Below are 14,931 nucleotides of genomic sequence, written 5' to 3'. Positions count from 1 at the left end.
GCCTCTTCGAGGGGCGGCAAAGACTCATAACCCTTTTCCGCTGCGCCATCCACGGAAGAGAGCGTCGCGGAAACTGCGGATCCCACACGTGCTGAGTATGGAGCGCGCCAGGCCTTGGTTAGCTCCTCGTGGACCTCGGGGAAAAATGGCGCCGGTTTGTGACGCGGGGCCTGCTGGCGCCCCTCCAGAAACCATCCATCCAGCCGACTACGAGGCGGCTCCTCGGGCGAGGCCCACTCGAGGTCGAGGTCCGCGACGGCCTTCGTCAGGATCCGAAGCATCTCGGCGTCGGAGTTCGTCCTGGTCGCTAATCCGCTGGCCACCGATTGAGAAGCGGTGACGGGGTCGAGAGAGCCCGGCCACTCGTCCTCAGAAGCGGCGATGGATAAGCTGTCGTCGCGCTCGAGAGATCCGCCGAAGGAGACGAGGCCCGCCACGTGAGGGGGGGGGGGCGCTGGTCTCCTGCGAACCGGACCGGTGATGGCGTTTGAGTCGGAGAAAGTGAAGCAAGCGGGGACGCGGCCGGCGTGCGTTCACAAATCTCCATACCCTCCGGTTGCCGTTGGCTGCGACGCTTCTTCTTCCTTGGAACGGAAAGCGTGGATGAAGCGGCGTCGCCGTCCCGGGAGAGAGCTAGCCGATTGCGCAGCGCGGATATAGGCATGCAGTCACAGGCCTCACATCCGCCGGCAGAGAGAGTATTCTCTGCGTGGTAGATCCCCAGGCAGGAAATGCAGCTCGTGTGCTGGTCTGCCTCGTGCAGACGGCCTCCGCACGTGGCGCAGGATGGACGAGGCATACTGAAAAGAATGTTAACAATATAGAACAAAGGATATAATGTCGCCGGATAGCCACAGGTGAGACGGCGTCAGGAGAAATCGACGTGCAGGCGAAGTCTGCTGAAGAGAAGCACGCTCAGGCTGAAAGGCTTGTTCGACGGCGAATGCTACAGTAAAAAGCTCAGGGACATGTGTACTGTCGCTGAAGGAGTAAAATCTGCTATAATGGCGAATTCGGGGGTCTATATAGGCGGGGCACGCCCCCTCGACGGGCTCTGACGTTGGGCTAGCTTATTGGTTGTGCGTCAGAGTCGCCCGCGCCATTGGATGTGCAGTTGCTGCAGCACAGCCTATGAGCGGGTCAGACGCTCAGGGGGCTGGCTGTGCAGCTGCAAATGCGTTTTACATATAAGCTTCAGTAAATCGAGGAAAGGGAGTTTCCCCACTGCGTATAGCTACGCAATACGAAGTGACCGTTCGAAAGGGAACTGCTGTTTCTGCCACAGGGCAAAAAACTTTGCATGTGTGAAGTGAATCAGTTGATTTGTAACTAGTTCCTGATTGGACAGATTGGAATTGTTACAACTGACCCGTGTTACAACCATCCCCGGTCTCCCCTAAGTAGGATTTAAATTAAATTACTAAATAAATAAAAAAATAATACTTTTTATCAGCAAGGATGCATTAAATTGATCAAAAGTGACATTAAAGACATAATGTTAAGAAAGATTTCTTTTTCAAATAAATGCTGTTCTTGGTAATTTTCTAATCATCAAAGAATCCTGAATTTTGTTTTGCAAATTGATCATGTGACACTGAAGACTGGAGTAATGATGCTGAAAATTCAGCTGTGCCATCACAGGAATAAATTACATTTTATAAAATATATTCAAATGGGAAACAGTTATTTAAAATTGTTATAACATTTCACAGTATTAAAGTTTTTAAGTTTTTTTAATCAAAGAAATGCAGCCTCATTGAACATATAGCCTACTTCTTTCAAAGACATAAAAAAAATCTTAATTATTTCAAACCTTTGGCTTTGATATTTATGGAAAAGCTTTCATTATTTTAGAGAGCCAGTGGATAAAGGTCATGAGTAACTGACCGTCTCTCTGTCCTCACTGACTGAACCCATGTGTTTTATGCAATGAAATGCATCTCAAAACACATTCCGATATAAACATTCATAAATGACACATCGAGTCTAGATGGTTTTGTAATCTGTAATTAAATCACAAATACATACAGTCAGGCATGTAGCCATACACAAAAACACCCCAACACACAAAGGAATGTGAGGACTTAGTCTCTTTTTATAAACGCTTGTTGTCAGAATGGTAGAGCTCACTTCACATTATCAAGTTCCCATTCCAAAGGTGCCACCTATCCTCCCGAGATTACTGAATGTTCAGCGGCTATTAATACATCAGCCAATCAGAAAACAGACCACTACTGCTCCAAGCAATCGACTGCTTGCTTGTAATGAGGTGGCCTATCACATACAGTGTGACTCATAACGACCCAGGCTAAAATAAGATTATTGTATTAAATGTTATCTGTCCCTCCGCGTGGCTGTTTTTTTAATATATAGGCCTACAAGCTATCGGGTTTCAGTGTAGCGTGTGAAAAGGCCATTTAGCGGGACTATATCTATCTGTGTATGGTAAAAGTATACTGTAGCACCTGTTTGTGCGTGTGTTTGAGGATTGTCTCCGCTTACTGCCATTCTCTTTACTTGTGTGAATCTGTGAATTTAGCTGATTCTTTATTAAATTCATATTCCTACGGGTGACTAAAATAATGGATATTGGACGTCAGATTCTTCTATATATTGCAAACAGGAAAGTTTAGCAATAGGCCAGTTCACTCCTGACAGGATGAAAGATTAGGAAGATTGTGGAAAAGGTCTTGCATAGGTTATGTGACCACACACTCCTCAGATTTTTCAGGAATCTATGGGATTAAAAAAAAAAATTTTTTTAGATAATACATTTGCGAAGAATAATTTATACCCAATTAAATATTTTGAACTGAGTGTAAGTATAGAACTATTTATATTCATTGAAGAAATTTCCATGACTTTCCCAGTTTTTGATGATTTCTGAATAAAGGCTAAAAACATTTTATAAATATTACACTTGCAAGGAGTAATTGCTTGTCTGTTCAATATTTTGAGCTGAACATAACTTTTAAAATAGATCTAGAAAAAGTAATACATAATTTATTTATACTAGAACAAATAAATAACTAATGAAATATGCAATGACTGTAGTAATTTCCATTACTTTTTACGTCACTGGAAATCAAATCACAGTTTTAAAATTCCCTGATATTGCATGACAAACATTGTGGCAAACATTTCTGTGAATTTCTGTCAACACATTTTCTTTCCTTTTAAAAGATTGGCTGTAAGGCAGCCTATAGCTACTGTATCATATTGCATTCTTATTCGTGATGATATAAGCATTTTTATCATGCAAAGTAGTTCAAAATCAGTATCTTTATAGAGCTTCTCCGAACAATAAAACAGTGGAACCACGTTGAAAATTGACCTCTGAGCCATTTCAGTTTCTCAGCAGCTTTTCTGTCCCAGTTTTTCAGTTGACTCAGCCGTGCTCACCTCCTCTTGTTCAATCAAACACTTGTTTGGCTCATTGTGTTCTCTAGCCTGGAACGAATGAATCAGGGTTACGTAAGTAACATATGGAAACAGACCTATATCTGAGGTGTTGATTGTCAGTCAATCAGGGGGAATCTACTGGTTTAACAGTCTCTTCATTTAAAAGTTCTGTCAGTGGTGTTGATACGTCACTCTTTGAGTCCATCAAGCTCTATTCTCGCACCCACTCTGGTTTCAGTGTCTTCACACCTGGCTCTAGGATTCACACTCTAATCGTACACAGCAGCCCCTCCTCCAGATGATAACACTGACCGCTAGCACACCGGCCAATAGGCAGAAGGACCTCTATAAAACGCATCGGTTTTAGAAGCTAGAGACACCAGACAGATGGATAACAAGAGAGAATGAGAAGGGGAACCAATGATCTGTAGGTTGGAAAGCATTGTCAAGAAGACGTGAAGAGAACAAGTTAAACTTCTATTTGTTTTAAACCTGTTGTGTTGACGCGTTTCATCATGAGTTCTAATCTTGTGAAGTCTCTTGCTCGGGTTTATGACCCCAAACCACTTCATGCTCAGAAACGATGCGGAAGAGCCACAACGAGAAGAGCTTCGCTTTCTACCTCAAACAAACGTCTATCTTCACCACTTTCTGATCAGCCTTCATCAAAATCCTCCTCATCTTCTGCTCTTGTACATATTGAAGGACAAGTCAATGATCTGAGTGGTAAGATAGACAAACTCCTCGCCTTGCAGGAAGCGTCTTTGAGACGACTGGATACCATCGGTCAAGATCAAGGAACAGCTACCGGTGGACGGAGCATTGAACAGTTGTTGTGTGACATGCGTGCTGTCATAGAAACTGTTCGAGAGAACGAGGAACAACAAGATCAGCGACTTGATGCTTTGGAGCGACTGGTTAGCAGCATTCAACAGGTTGTCAGTTTCATTGCTGAAGTGTTGAAACACTCGAGATTGGCTGATCTCTTGAAAAACTCAAAATCCAGCAGCAGGGTGAGTTTAAATGTTTTAAAATGTTTAAAAGCACTCATTTAGGTTCGTATTCCTGAGGAAAACACTCATAAAGTAGTGAAAGAATTAATATTTTATACACTTAAAATTATTTGGCAATACTCTAATTGTCATGCCAAGTTGAACTACATTAAAAAGTAAAATTGAATCAGCCAAACAAACTAACAAAAACAAACGTATATTTTTCAATATACAAACACGCATTAGTAAAGTCTATGAAGCAGCTGACCAAAAAAGAGGGTCTTCAATAAAAGTGGACTTTTGTACACTACAAATTATATGATGAATAAGTTATGACAACATATGTTTTTACATTGCTTTAACTCATCAAAATATGTTAAGCAGTTTTCAAATGTTTTTTTAAGTTATACAAGATTCCATTTTTTAAGTCAGTTTAATGTAATTTAAGTTGAAATGACTTTAGCATTCAAGTTGATTGTACTTAACAATAGCAACTTTTTTTTTACAGTGTACAAGAGAAGAAACATTTGTCTTTTTTCTCCGTATATTTGACTTGAGTATTTTACACATTTGCTTTTCATGTTGTGTGAAGTTTGGCATCTTTTATGTGACGTAAATGTTAAAAAAAGTTTGATGCATAGGCCTATACATTAAATGTTCTGTATTTATTTTCCAAATGAGTTTGGTTTTGCTGCATTTCCAACAGGGGATTTTCTAGAGCATGAGTTGTCAGTCTCATTGTCTTTGTCATTGGTTTGAGCCATTTATAAAACAGATTGACTGATGACATGATGAGTGAGCTCAAGGACACTCACAGCAGATGATTGTGTGTGATCAGAAATATCTGCTTAATTGCACGTTAGCAACTCGGCGTAATGAAAATACATGTCAATGAATAGCTTGAAAGCAGGTGCTTTTATTTAAAGGTGTGTTAATAAATGATAATCTTGTGACCATAGACTTAAACTTGTGTAAAGTCTCTCTTCTTTCTTTCTCTCCTGTCGTTTCTTTCTCTCTCTAGTTTAGAGAAAAGGATGGGAAGGAGAAATCTAAAGTATACCCAAAGGGGCTAAAAACCCAGAAGAGAAAGAAACCACTGGAAGCATCAGGTGAGAAAAAACATACAGTAGGGTTCAAAAGCTAGAAATCACATTGACAATATAGGATTCCAAATCTAATTTGAACCTGGAAATAAGCTGAAAGGTTTAGCATTTTGTCAGATTTAAAACAAAGAAATGTTTGACATAAAAATGAAGAAATGTTTAAGATTCTGTGCTATTTTGGGTCACTATTTTATTCCATTATTTCCATCTTTGTATGTAGGCTACTAATCCCCCCCTTTTCCAGACTTAGTTCAGGCTGGTTTTGAAGAAGTGCAAAAGCTCAATCAACAGAACAATCAGCTTTCTCAATGCACAACAGAGACAGCAGCTGGCACAGTTGCACACCTGGAGCAAAAAGGAGACTGCTATAAGGATAGAAAGGATGAGGCTGCAGTGGAAGACGAGGCAAGAGAGCAAGAAATCGTTGCTGAATTATTGCAGATAAAAGAAGAGGATAAAAAGGAGGAAGAGGAGAGGTCAAAGGAAGAGGAGGCATTATGGTTATCAGAGGAGAGGCAACTAGCTGCTCCAAGTTCATCTGGCCAGACTGATGAAAGCACACCAGACAGGTACATCCTCAATATTTTGTTCAGTAAATGACTTTCAAATAAAGATCAGAAGTATTAAACCCTGCAAAATTTCATCTGAATATTACAAAACAAATAATATGCTTAGAATAAATAAATTGACATTGATTCAGTGTAAATAAATACACCCATTCAAAAGCTTGGGGTTAAGATTTGTTTAATGTTTTTTTGAGAAAAAGTCTCTTAAAAGCAAGGCTGAAATTCTTATTTTGATACAGTAAAAACAGTAACATTGTGAAATGTTGTTAAAGTAGCAAACAATTACTTTAAATTGTAATTTTGTAAAAATGATTAATGTGACAGCAACTCATACTTTTTTAGCAGCCATTTCTCAGTCTTCAACGTCACATGATCCTTCAGAAACCATTCTAATATGCTGATTTGCTGCTCAAGAAACATATTATTATTAGCAATGTTGAAAACTGCTTAATATTTATCAAGATTCTTTGATGAATAGAACGTTCAAAAGAACATTTATTTGAAATAAAAAAACTTTATAAATGTCTTTGCTGAATAATAAAAATCTCAATGACCCCAAACTTTTGAAGCATAGTGTCAGTAAAAAAAGATATTCCAAAATAAACATATTCCATTTCAAATTTTAAAACTTCAATACAGTTAATTTATGTAAAGAAATAAATTTTGAAGTACTTTGATATACTAAATTAAGATGTATTTTATATTTGATACCTCTCTCTACCTTGATACACTCGTATAGCTGTGAGGAGAATCTGGAAATAACTTTCAGCACTAAGAGGCATGTTGCTGACGAGACTCTGACAGATGACCTTAAAAAAAGCAGAGTGGAGGAGGCGTCAGAGGAAGAGGATAAGGAATTAAAGGAGGAAGAGGAGGCAGGACTTGAAGCTGCAGAGGCTGGACCAGAGAGACTGGAGGCGGGGACAGAAGAGGAGAGGACAGATGCAGAGTCAGAAATTGACGAATATGTCATTGGTAAGAAAATTGCTATAGGTCTGAGAATAATGTAGATAGCCTATATTTCCCTTTTCTAGTTACATATTCTAATCTTTTCCACAGATTCTTCCCCTCCCCCACCTGCACCATTTGAGCACCGTCTTGTGACACCCAAAACCCACCAGATTACCAGCTACTACACTATCAATAAAGAGGAAGTTCTCGGGGGGTGAGTTACAGAAGATATTAATCTTACATCATATTACGATAGGCTGGTTAGCATCAGAGGAATTTTTAAAGCAGGATGCCTGTGATATTAAACCCATGGCATAAGATTCCTAAGCATTTTAGAGCTTACAGGACACATGATACACAAGGGGATGAAAATGACAGACGTGTGTGTGTGTTGGAAGGAAAAACTTTAAGAGAGAGAGAGATGTTGTAAGGCCTGTCCAACAACAGTTTCCGATAAGCGGATGAAGGTTTCTGTCTTTTCAGCGTGGCAAACTAATTATTTCCAATTAAACTTTTATCTGACTCCATTTTATCACAACCTCGAATTTAGGTTGGAATGCCAATTGGTTATTATTGGTCATGTACATAATAGTTTCGCTACACATTTGATTATTCTATTTAACTCTTTACTTTATATTTTACATATCTATGTCGCTTTGAGGTCTTCGCGCCGGCCGTTTAACGAAAGATGAAAAGACATGTGAAAGTTTATGACATTCAGCATTACAGGCTGATCTCATTACAAATCGCACTGAGCCTCTTGAAACATCTCTTTAAATAATCAGCCCAAGACAGAAACCTCTTTCACATGGAAACATGTGCTAACAATGGGAATTTGCATCAATCATGGTCTTCAGAGTTTACACCTTTTGAGGACAGGATGGCGTTTGCATGAAAGACCCACCCTCCTCTGTAAGCAAGATATCTCTAAAGCCCCGTTCACACTACAAGCGACTTTGTCGCTGCATGTCGCCAGTGGCTGGCGATGAGGTCGCTAGTGGGAGTTCCCACTACTGGTTGCCTTTATGAATGACATCCAATGATGTGGAGAAGGGTCATACGTGCTCCGCTCCTATTGGTTGTCGCTCCCGAAATTCGCTCCTCATTTGCATAAAGTTAAACAGGTCTCAACTTTGTCGCGTCGCCAGACACGCCCCATCCGGTCGCCAACGGTCGCTGTCGCGCGTGTCGCCGGAAATCGCCAGCTCCCCATTGAAATGAATGGTATCGCGTCGCTTGGTCGCGTGTAGTGTGAACGGGGCTTAAACTCTTAAAACCTTTATTGGCTTTTTGGTTTACATCTGTGGGGATGAGACCATTGTACCAGTCGCACAGAGACATTTCAAATGATACCAAACATGAATAGTGTTGTATGATAATTGCTCACATTAAACCATATAGATCTGTGGGTTATCCCAGCATGAGGAGAGAAGAGATGGGTGATGAGGAGATTGTAAGGGTGAAGCATGAACTGCTCAGTGATGTGCCGCTCGGATGGCGTTGTTACTTATGCAAGAGAGTGTTCAAATGTTAATTCTCAGGAGAGTCCTTTGTTTCCTTGAGGAGTAGTTTCTCAGTCCAGACTTTCTGTCATCCGCCTAACAGTTTTTCCAGTCTTACAACGGGCAACATATTTTTAGACCTTGGTGAAAGTGAATAGCTAGAGAAAGGAGATTTAGGGAATTTCCTCTGTGGCCTTACAAAGAATGTGGGAATTTAGACTTTAAATGGGGTGTGTTTGTGCATTAAATATGTTTGTTTTCAATTTTAAAATTGTATTGTCTTATTTTGATTGTAATAGAGGACGCTTTGGGATGGTTCACAAATGTGAAGAAAAATCTTCTGGACTCATATTAGCAGCCAAGATCATCAAAGCCAGGAGCCAGAAAGAGAAGGTAAATGCCTGTGTCCATTTTAAGACATCAGTACTATGACTTTAAGGTGGTGGTTCTAATTTTTCAGTTACGTTTAAGTTTTAATCAGCCAATCAACTTATGGACCACTTGGTGATATAATGACACTGTGTGCGGGTGGAGTCAGTCATTTACTTTTATAGTATTTGTTTTGTGCTTTTATATATATATATATTTTTTTTTTAAATGTTGCTTTATTTTAGTTAGTTGCTAAGGCAAGTATTACGGGTGGTTGCAGGAAGACAGAACAAGATGAAGGTATCTTTTCAACACGAAGGTTTAATGATGATGATCATAAATACAGGACAACAGAACAGGCAGCAACACACACTATTTACAACAGAGATCGGACAATGACTGAATGAACAAACGGAACTTAAATGCAAACACAGATGACAGTGATTAACGAAACACAGCTGAACTGATAATGACAGTGAAGATGACACGTGACGTGATGACAGGCTAACCCTAACCTAACCCTAGTCCAAGTGAAAACAAACTAAACCAAACACCACTATGACAGCAAGATTTCTAATTTCATGTTTCCCAAATTTTAATCTAATATTTATATTTTATGTTATTTCAGCATTATTTCAACTAACAGAAATTATTTGTAATAGTTTTAGATTTAGTTAACAACACTGGTCCATGAACAAAAGTGAGAACCCGTTGCTTATAATTGTGTAGCAATGAATCACAGATTTTACATGTTTGTGTTGTCAGGAGGTAGTAAAGTGTGAGATTGAAGTGATGAACCAGTTGAATCACGCCAATCTGATCCAGCTCTACGCCGCCTTTGAATCTCGACATGAAATCATTCTAGTGATGGAGTAGTAAGTTACATCCACAAACACATACATCTCTGTCTCACATACAGACAGCCTCTCTCACTAACTAAATCTCATTCATGCTTTCTTTCTCCTAGCGTATTTAAGAATCACTTGAATGTGAATCACAGAATGAACTTTAACTTGAATCACAGAATGTGCTGCTAACATATATTGTGTACCGCCTAGTGTTGATGGTGGAGAGCTGTTCGACCGGATCATAGATGAGAACTATAAGCTGACCGAGTTGGACACAGTGCTGTTCATCAGGCAAATCAGTGAAGGTCTTCAGTATATGCACAAGATGTACATATTACACCTTGACCTAAAGGTAACACATTATTTTAAATAAAATGTAATTAAAACAGCAGCATAAGAACAACAAGTCTGAATACATTTTACTGTTTCAATAGCCTGAAAACATTCTCTGTGTCAGTCGAGAAACAAACAAGGTCAAGATAATCGATTTTGGGCTTGCAAGGAGGTAAGTAATTGTATCTGTGTCTGTGTTTCTTCATTTGTATCTTCATGAATCTACTGTTTTTCTCACACCGATTTGTTCTTCATCTTCCTTTCAGATATAAACCCAGGGAAAAGTTGAGGGTGAACTTTGGTACTCCTGAGTTCCTGGCTCCTGAAGTCATCAACTATGAATTTGTCTCATTCCCAACCGATATGTGGAGTTTAGGTGTCATCACTTACATGCTGTGAGTCTGTAACATAGACATCAATGAACAATCATAATTATACAAAAGGAGGAAGTTTTGTGAAAACGTACTTCTGTTTGTGTTTCTAGGCTCAGTGGCTTGTCTCCGTTCCTGGGTGAGGATGATAATGAGACGCTAAATAATATCCTGGCATGTCAGTGGAGTTTTGAAGAGGCAGAGTTTGCCGACATCTCCGAGGAGGCCAAAGACTTTATCACACGCCTGCTTGTGAAGAGCAAAAGGTTTGTGTGTCCCCAGAAATTGGCTTAATCTGACAAAAATCGGACTTTTTTTACCAGTATGTTTGTGTTTTGATGCATATTTCTTTTTTCATGCAGTTGGAGAATGAGTGCATCCCAGTCCCTGAAACACCCATGGCTTTCAGACAGAGCGCTTCACTTCCGTCTTCACCATAAGGTTAATAACAGCCTTGAGTTTTTGATAGTAGTTTTAATGAATGAATGCAAATTAAGATAATTAATGAATGTGTTTCTCTGACAGAAAAACAAGTGTCACTCTTCACATGCCCCTCCCCCAGAGGGCTAAACAGGTAAGAGATGCATCGACGTGAAATAAAAAATTCACTCCATCTGTTTTCTAAATGCATTATATAGAGCTTATTGAGAACAGTTCATCCTTGCACCCATTTAATAAAAAAATAAAAAAAATGATTTGACCTTGTAATGTTTAATCAAAATCTTCTGGTAAACGATGTATGCAGGAAATTGCAGAAATTTTACAATCATTTAGTCTGCTTAAACTCACTTTTGCAAAGCCACATTTATCTGCATCAACTTTTGAGCACAACGCATCTTAAAATCCAATCAACAACCGATGGATGTACCGTAACCAAGTCCTACATTTTTTTCCGACAACCCATTACACATTGATGCATGTCACAATATGGAAAAAAATATCTGTTTCTACTTCCCTTTCATTTTGACTTGAACAATTAGCCGATAACAATAAATGATAAAACTCAGTTGATTGCACTTTGTATGTCATTGACTGTCTCATATGATTAACTTCACTGGGGGATAACAGTAATTTTCTTGTTTTCTGCAGAAGTGATCATTGGCTCTCCTTGTGCCGTGGTGACAAACTGGACCAATACTGTTGTACCTGAACAACTACACAACATCTGTTTAATATTACAGTCACATACTGTACTGGACATGTATGTTACTTGCTTACCTCAACTTCAAACTAAAACAGAATTCAACACATTAAAAATACTGCTCTCCTCTTGTGTTACAAAAATATTTCATCATTTGTAAAATGGTAACCAATATTTATGGCTGCATGACAAACTAGCCCTGTGCTCTTGTCTCGGTTTAAGTGGGTTTTAACTGTCTTTTAGCTGTTGCCTTATTAAAAAAATACTACAGATAGTTAATACTACAGTTATTTGGTCTCACATGTGCACTTTATAATAGGACAGGACTGGAAGAAGGATGTTTATGGCTAAAAGTGCAAAAGAGAAATCTTCAGCTATACTCTATATTATGCACAACTGTACTGAGTCTTATCATGGTAATATTCTGTATGTCACAGGTTTATGGTAACATTTCAATCACGTGATATTTGTGAGGGCATTGGAGTTTTGTTTAGACTGAAATTCGCACAGGAACTACCGTACTGTATTTTACACTTGAAAGTCTAGATACCTTAATGTAATCCTGCAAATGAAACATTATGTCTTTTATGCTTTTCAGGAGTTCTAAGTGACAGAGTTTTGAGTTTTTCTGTGTGCTTGTACCTACTGTTATCTGTCACAAATAGCCATGCCCCAAATGCACCTCTCACTTACCATATTTTATTCTATAATATCATTTAGAGGGTTTCCTCTAGGGCAAATGTATTGTATAAAACGAATTGTTCAGAATCCCATGAGCTTTAAATGCTTAGCTAATGCCTCAAGCTGCTGATCTCAGACTTTATTGTATTGGGGGTTTTTTTTTTGTGACTTTTTTTTTAAGCTTGAAATTTGAGACTGGGACACTGGATCCAAGACTGGCTCACTCCCTCTCTTTGTAGTAAACATCTCACCTTCCATGAAGGCAAATTAAAAAAACAGAACACTACCTACCGATGTTTTGAAAGTCTCATTTTTAATCATAAATGAGAAAAGATTTATTAATTTATATGTTTGATTTCGCTTTCTGTATATGTGAGGACTGGATTAAAGAAGGCTGAAATATAGCTCATAAACTAGCAGGAAAAATTAAAACATGTCAATACTATATTAATAATATTTAGTATATTAGTTCTTGTATATTGTTGTAAGTGCCTTATGTGGTGTATGTGCCTTAGAACTTTAAATATTATCTAAATTAAACTAAATATATTTTAAAAAACATTTGATTGTTTCGCTCATTCCTTCCTCTTCTTTTATATGTAACATGCATGGGGGGCAGTCGTGCATACAGGAAACGGTGCCCTTGAGCAAGGCGCCTAACCCCCACTGCTCCGGGTGTGTGTGTGTTCACTACTCACTGCTCCTGATGAGTGTGACTGCACTGATTTGGATGGGTTAAATGCAGTGGACAAATTCTGAGTATGGGTTGCCATACTTGGCCTTCACGTCACTTTACCTCACATTGTGCTGTATCCAAAATTATATGAATTAATATCCAACATTTAAAAACCTAGATCTACGGCTATGATGCAGTCAATACCGACGTGAATCTAAAACCCCTTTAGTGTTTAAAACCAGCCAACAGACCAGCTTGACCAGACTGGAAGACCAGCAAAGCTGCTTAGGCTATTTTTTTCAGCAGTGATTTAGGCCTAGGAAAAAATCTATTTATTATTATTATTTTATATTGTTTATAATAATAATATATCTATATATAATATTTATGATCGTGTTGTTATTATAATAATAATAATTAAAATGAAGAGATAAAGTAAAAAGTTGTTTGTTTAATTCCTCCTGAACATCGAGTCCTTTAGAGGACGCTGTGATACTTGTACGCCCTAAGCAAACAGGATTTGTCTCCTCTTTATTCTGTGGTGCGTACGTCACTAGCGCTCTGGTCTGTGATTGGCCGCTGAGTGCAGGTTCCTGATGTGTTTCTCAAGGAGTGCCGGTGGGGTTTCGGATGTGTTTGCAGGTTTGTACGTTATAAACGATCGCGCAGGTAGCAACCCCAAAGACTCAGTCCGAACCGAAACCAGCTCCAGACAATGGCTCAGTGTCCAGCAGCGTCGGCCAGTGGTGATGTGAACGGAGGCAGCAAGACGAAGAGGAAAGTGGCCATCATTACAGGCATAACCGGGCAGGTAATGTGAAGGATTGTCTCTACATGCGACGCGACGGTATATACGGATAGTTCACCTAAAAATGAAAATCTGTCATATTTACTCAACCTTATGCTGTTCCAAACGCTTATCACGTTAATTGTTCGGTGGAAAACAAAATGAGATATCATGTCAGGCCGAATGACATCCTCAGTCATCATTCAGTTTCATTAGAGGAAAAAAAGAGAGATGAGAATAGTAACAGGCGCTGTCAGTCTCTCTAACATCCTTCCATTAGGTTGAGTAAACGGTGACAGACTTATATTAAACACATTTAAAGGGATAGTTCGGCCAAAAATGATATTTAAACGATGCATTACTCACCCTCAAGCCGTTCGAGATGCATATGTCAATCTTGTTTCAGACGAACACATTTTCAGTTATTTTAGAAAATGTCTTAGACCCTTCAGTGGATATAATGTGAAGCAATGGGGTCCACCTCCTTCAAGTCCCAAAATGTGCATATATCCTTCACAGAAGTAATCCATCCGGCTCCAGGGGGATAAACGAAGGCCTTATGAGGGTAATCCGTGCGGTTTTGTCGTAAAAATATACATATTTAAAACTTTATAAATAAAAATATCTGACTTCCGGCAACGATCGACGCGCGTCCACGGGTGATGGAAGTCGGCGTACGAGGTAGGACGTAGCGTCGTGACGTAGAACGAACGCGCCCGCGCAGCCAGAGAGCTATGCAGAGAGCAGAGCAAAACATCACCCGTGAACGCGCGTCGATCGTTGCCGGAAGTCAGATATTTTCATTTATAAAGTTTTAAATATGTATATTTTTACGACAAAACCGCACGGATTACCCTCATAAGGCCTTCGTTTATCCCCCTGGAGCCGGATGGATGACTTCTGTGAAGGATATATGCACATTTTGGGACTTGAAGGATGTGGACCCCATTGCTTCACATTATATCCACTGAAGGGTCTAAGACATTTTCTAAAATAACTGAAAATGTGTTCGTCTGAAACAAGATTGACATATGCATCTCGAACGGCTTGAGGGTGAGTAATGCATGGTTTAAATATAATTTTTGGCCGAACTATCCCTTTAAACACACTGACTGCAAGGCTAGATCTCCTTACTAACGTTTTGTGTTAACCATGGTAACCATAATTTTTCGCTAACATACCATAATTGCTATAAATAAAGTTATTTTT

The 14,931-nt window shown here is 39.2% G+C and overlaps 2 protein-coding genes across 5 annotated transcripts in view; both read left to right on the top strand.

Annotated features, from left to right (window-relative positions):
* mylk4b (myosin light chain kinase family, member 4b) overlaps positions 1-11,740 on the top strand; it is a 52,195-nt gene extending 40,455 nt beyond the window's left edge. For 2 of the 4 annotated variants that reach the window (XM_056259941.1, XM_056259940.1), the window contains exons 2-14: positions 5,416-5,503; positions 5,742-6,066; positions 6,803-7,038; positions 7,123-7,228; positions 8,816-8,909; positions 9,651-9,760; positions 9,944-10,085; positions 10,168-10,238; positions 10,333-10,461; positions 10,551-10,703; positions 10,800-10,878; positions 10,963-11,011; positions 11,527-11,740. In XM_056259941.1, coding sequence (XP_056115916.1) covers positions 5,416-5,503; positions 5,742-6,066; positions 6,803-7,038; positions 7,123-7,228; positions 8,816-8,909; positions 9,651-9,760; positions 9,944-10,085; positions 10,168-10,238; positions 10,333-10,461; positions 10,551-10,703; positions 10,800-10,878; positions 10,963-11,007 — 1,578 coding nt within the window. In that variant the 3' untranslated portion in view covers positions 11,008-11,011; positions 11,527-11,740. Of the gene's footprint in view, positions 1-3,750; positions 4,416-5,415; positions 5,504-5,741; positions 6,067-6,802; positions 7,039-7,122; positions 7,229-8,815; positions 8,910-9,650; positions 9,761-9,943; positions 10,086-10,167; positions 10,239-10,332; positions 10,462-10,550; positions 10,704-10,799; positions 10,879-10,962; positions 11,012-11,526 lie in introns of those variants that run through there. The other 2 variants (XM_056259939.1, XM_056259938.1) reach the window with 2 other exon arrangements.
* A 1,850-nt stretch (positions 11,741-13,590) lies between these two features.
* Positions 13,591-14,931, top strand: part of gmds (GDP-mannose 4,6-dehydratase) — a 66,784-nt gene continuing 65,443 nt past the window's right edge. The window contains exon 1 of the mRNA XM_056259944.1: positions 13,591-13,746. Coding sequence (XP_056115919.1) covers positions 13,651-13,746 — 96 coding nt within the window. The 5' untranslated portion in view covers positions 13,591-13,650. The remainder of the gene's footprint in view (positions 13,747-14,931) is intronic.

The sequence above is a fragment of the Rhinichthys klamathensis genome, unplaced genomic scaffold (assembly GCF_029890125.1).
Source record: "Rhinichthys klamathensis goyatoka isolate OS25496 unplaced genomic scaffold, OSU_Roscu_1.1 h1tg000170l_1, whole genome shotgun sequence".
NCBI classification, from domain to species: Eukaryota; Metazoa; Chordata; class Actinopteri; order Cypriniformes; family Leuciscidae; genus Rhinichthys; species Rhinichthys klamathensis.
Note: the sequence above shows the minus strand (reverse complement) of the source record. Positions and strands in the feature narration are given on the sequence as shown.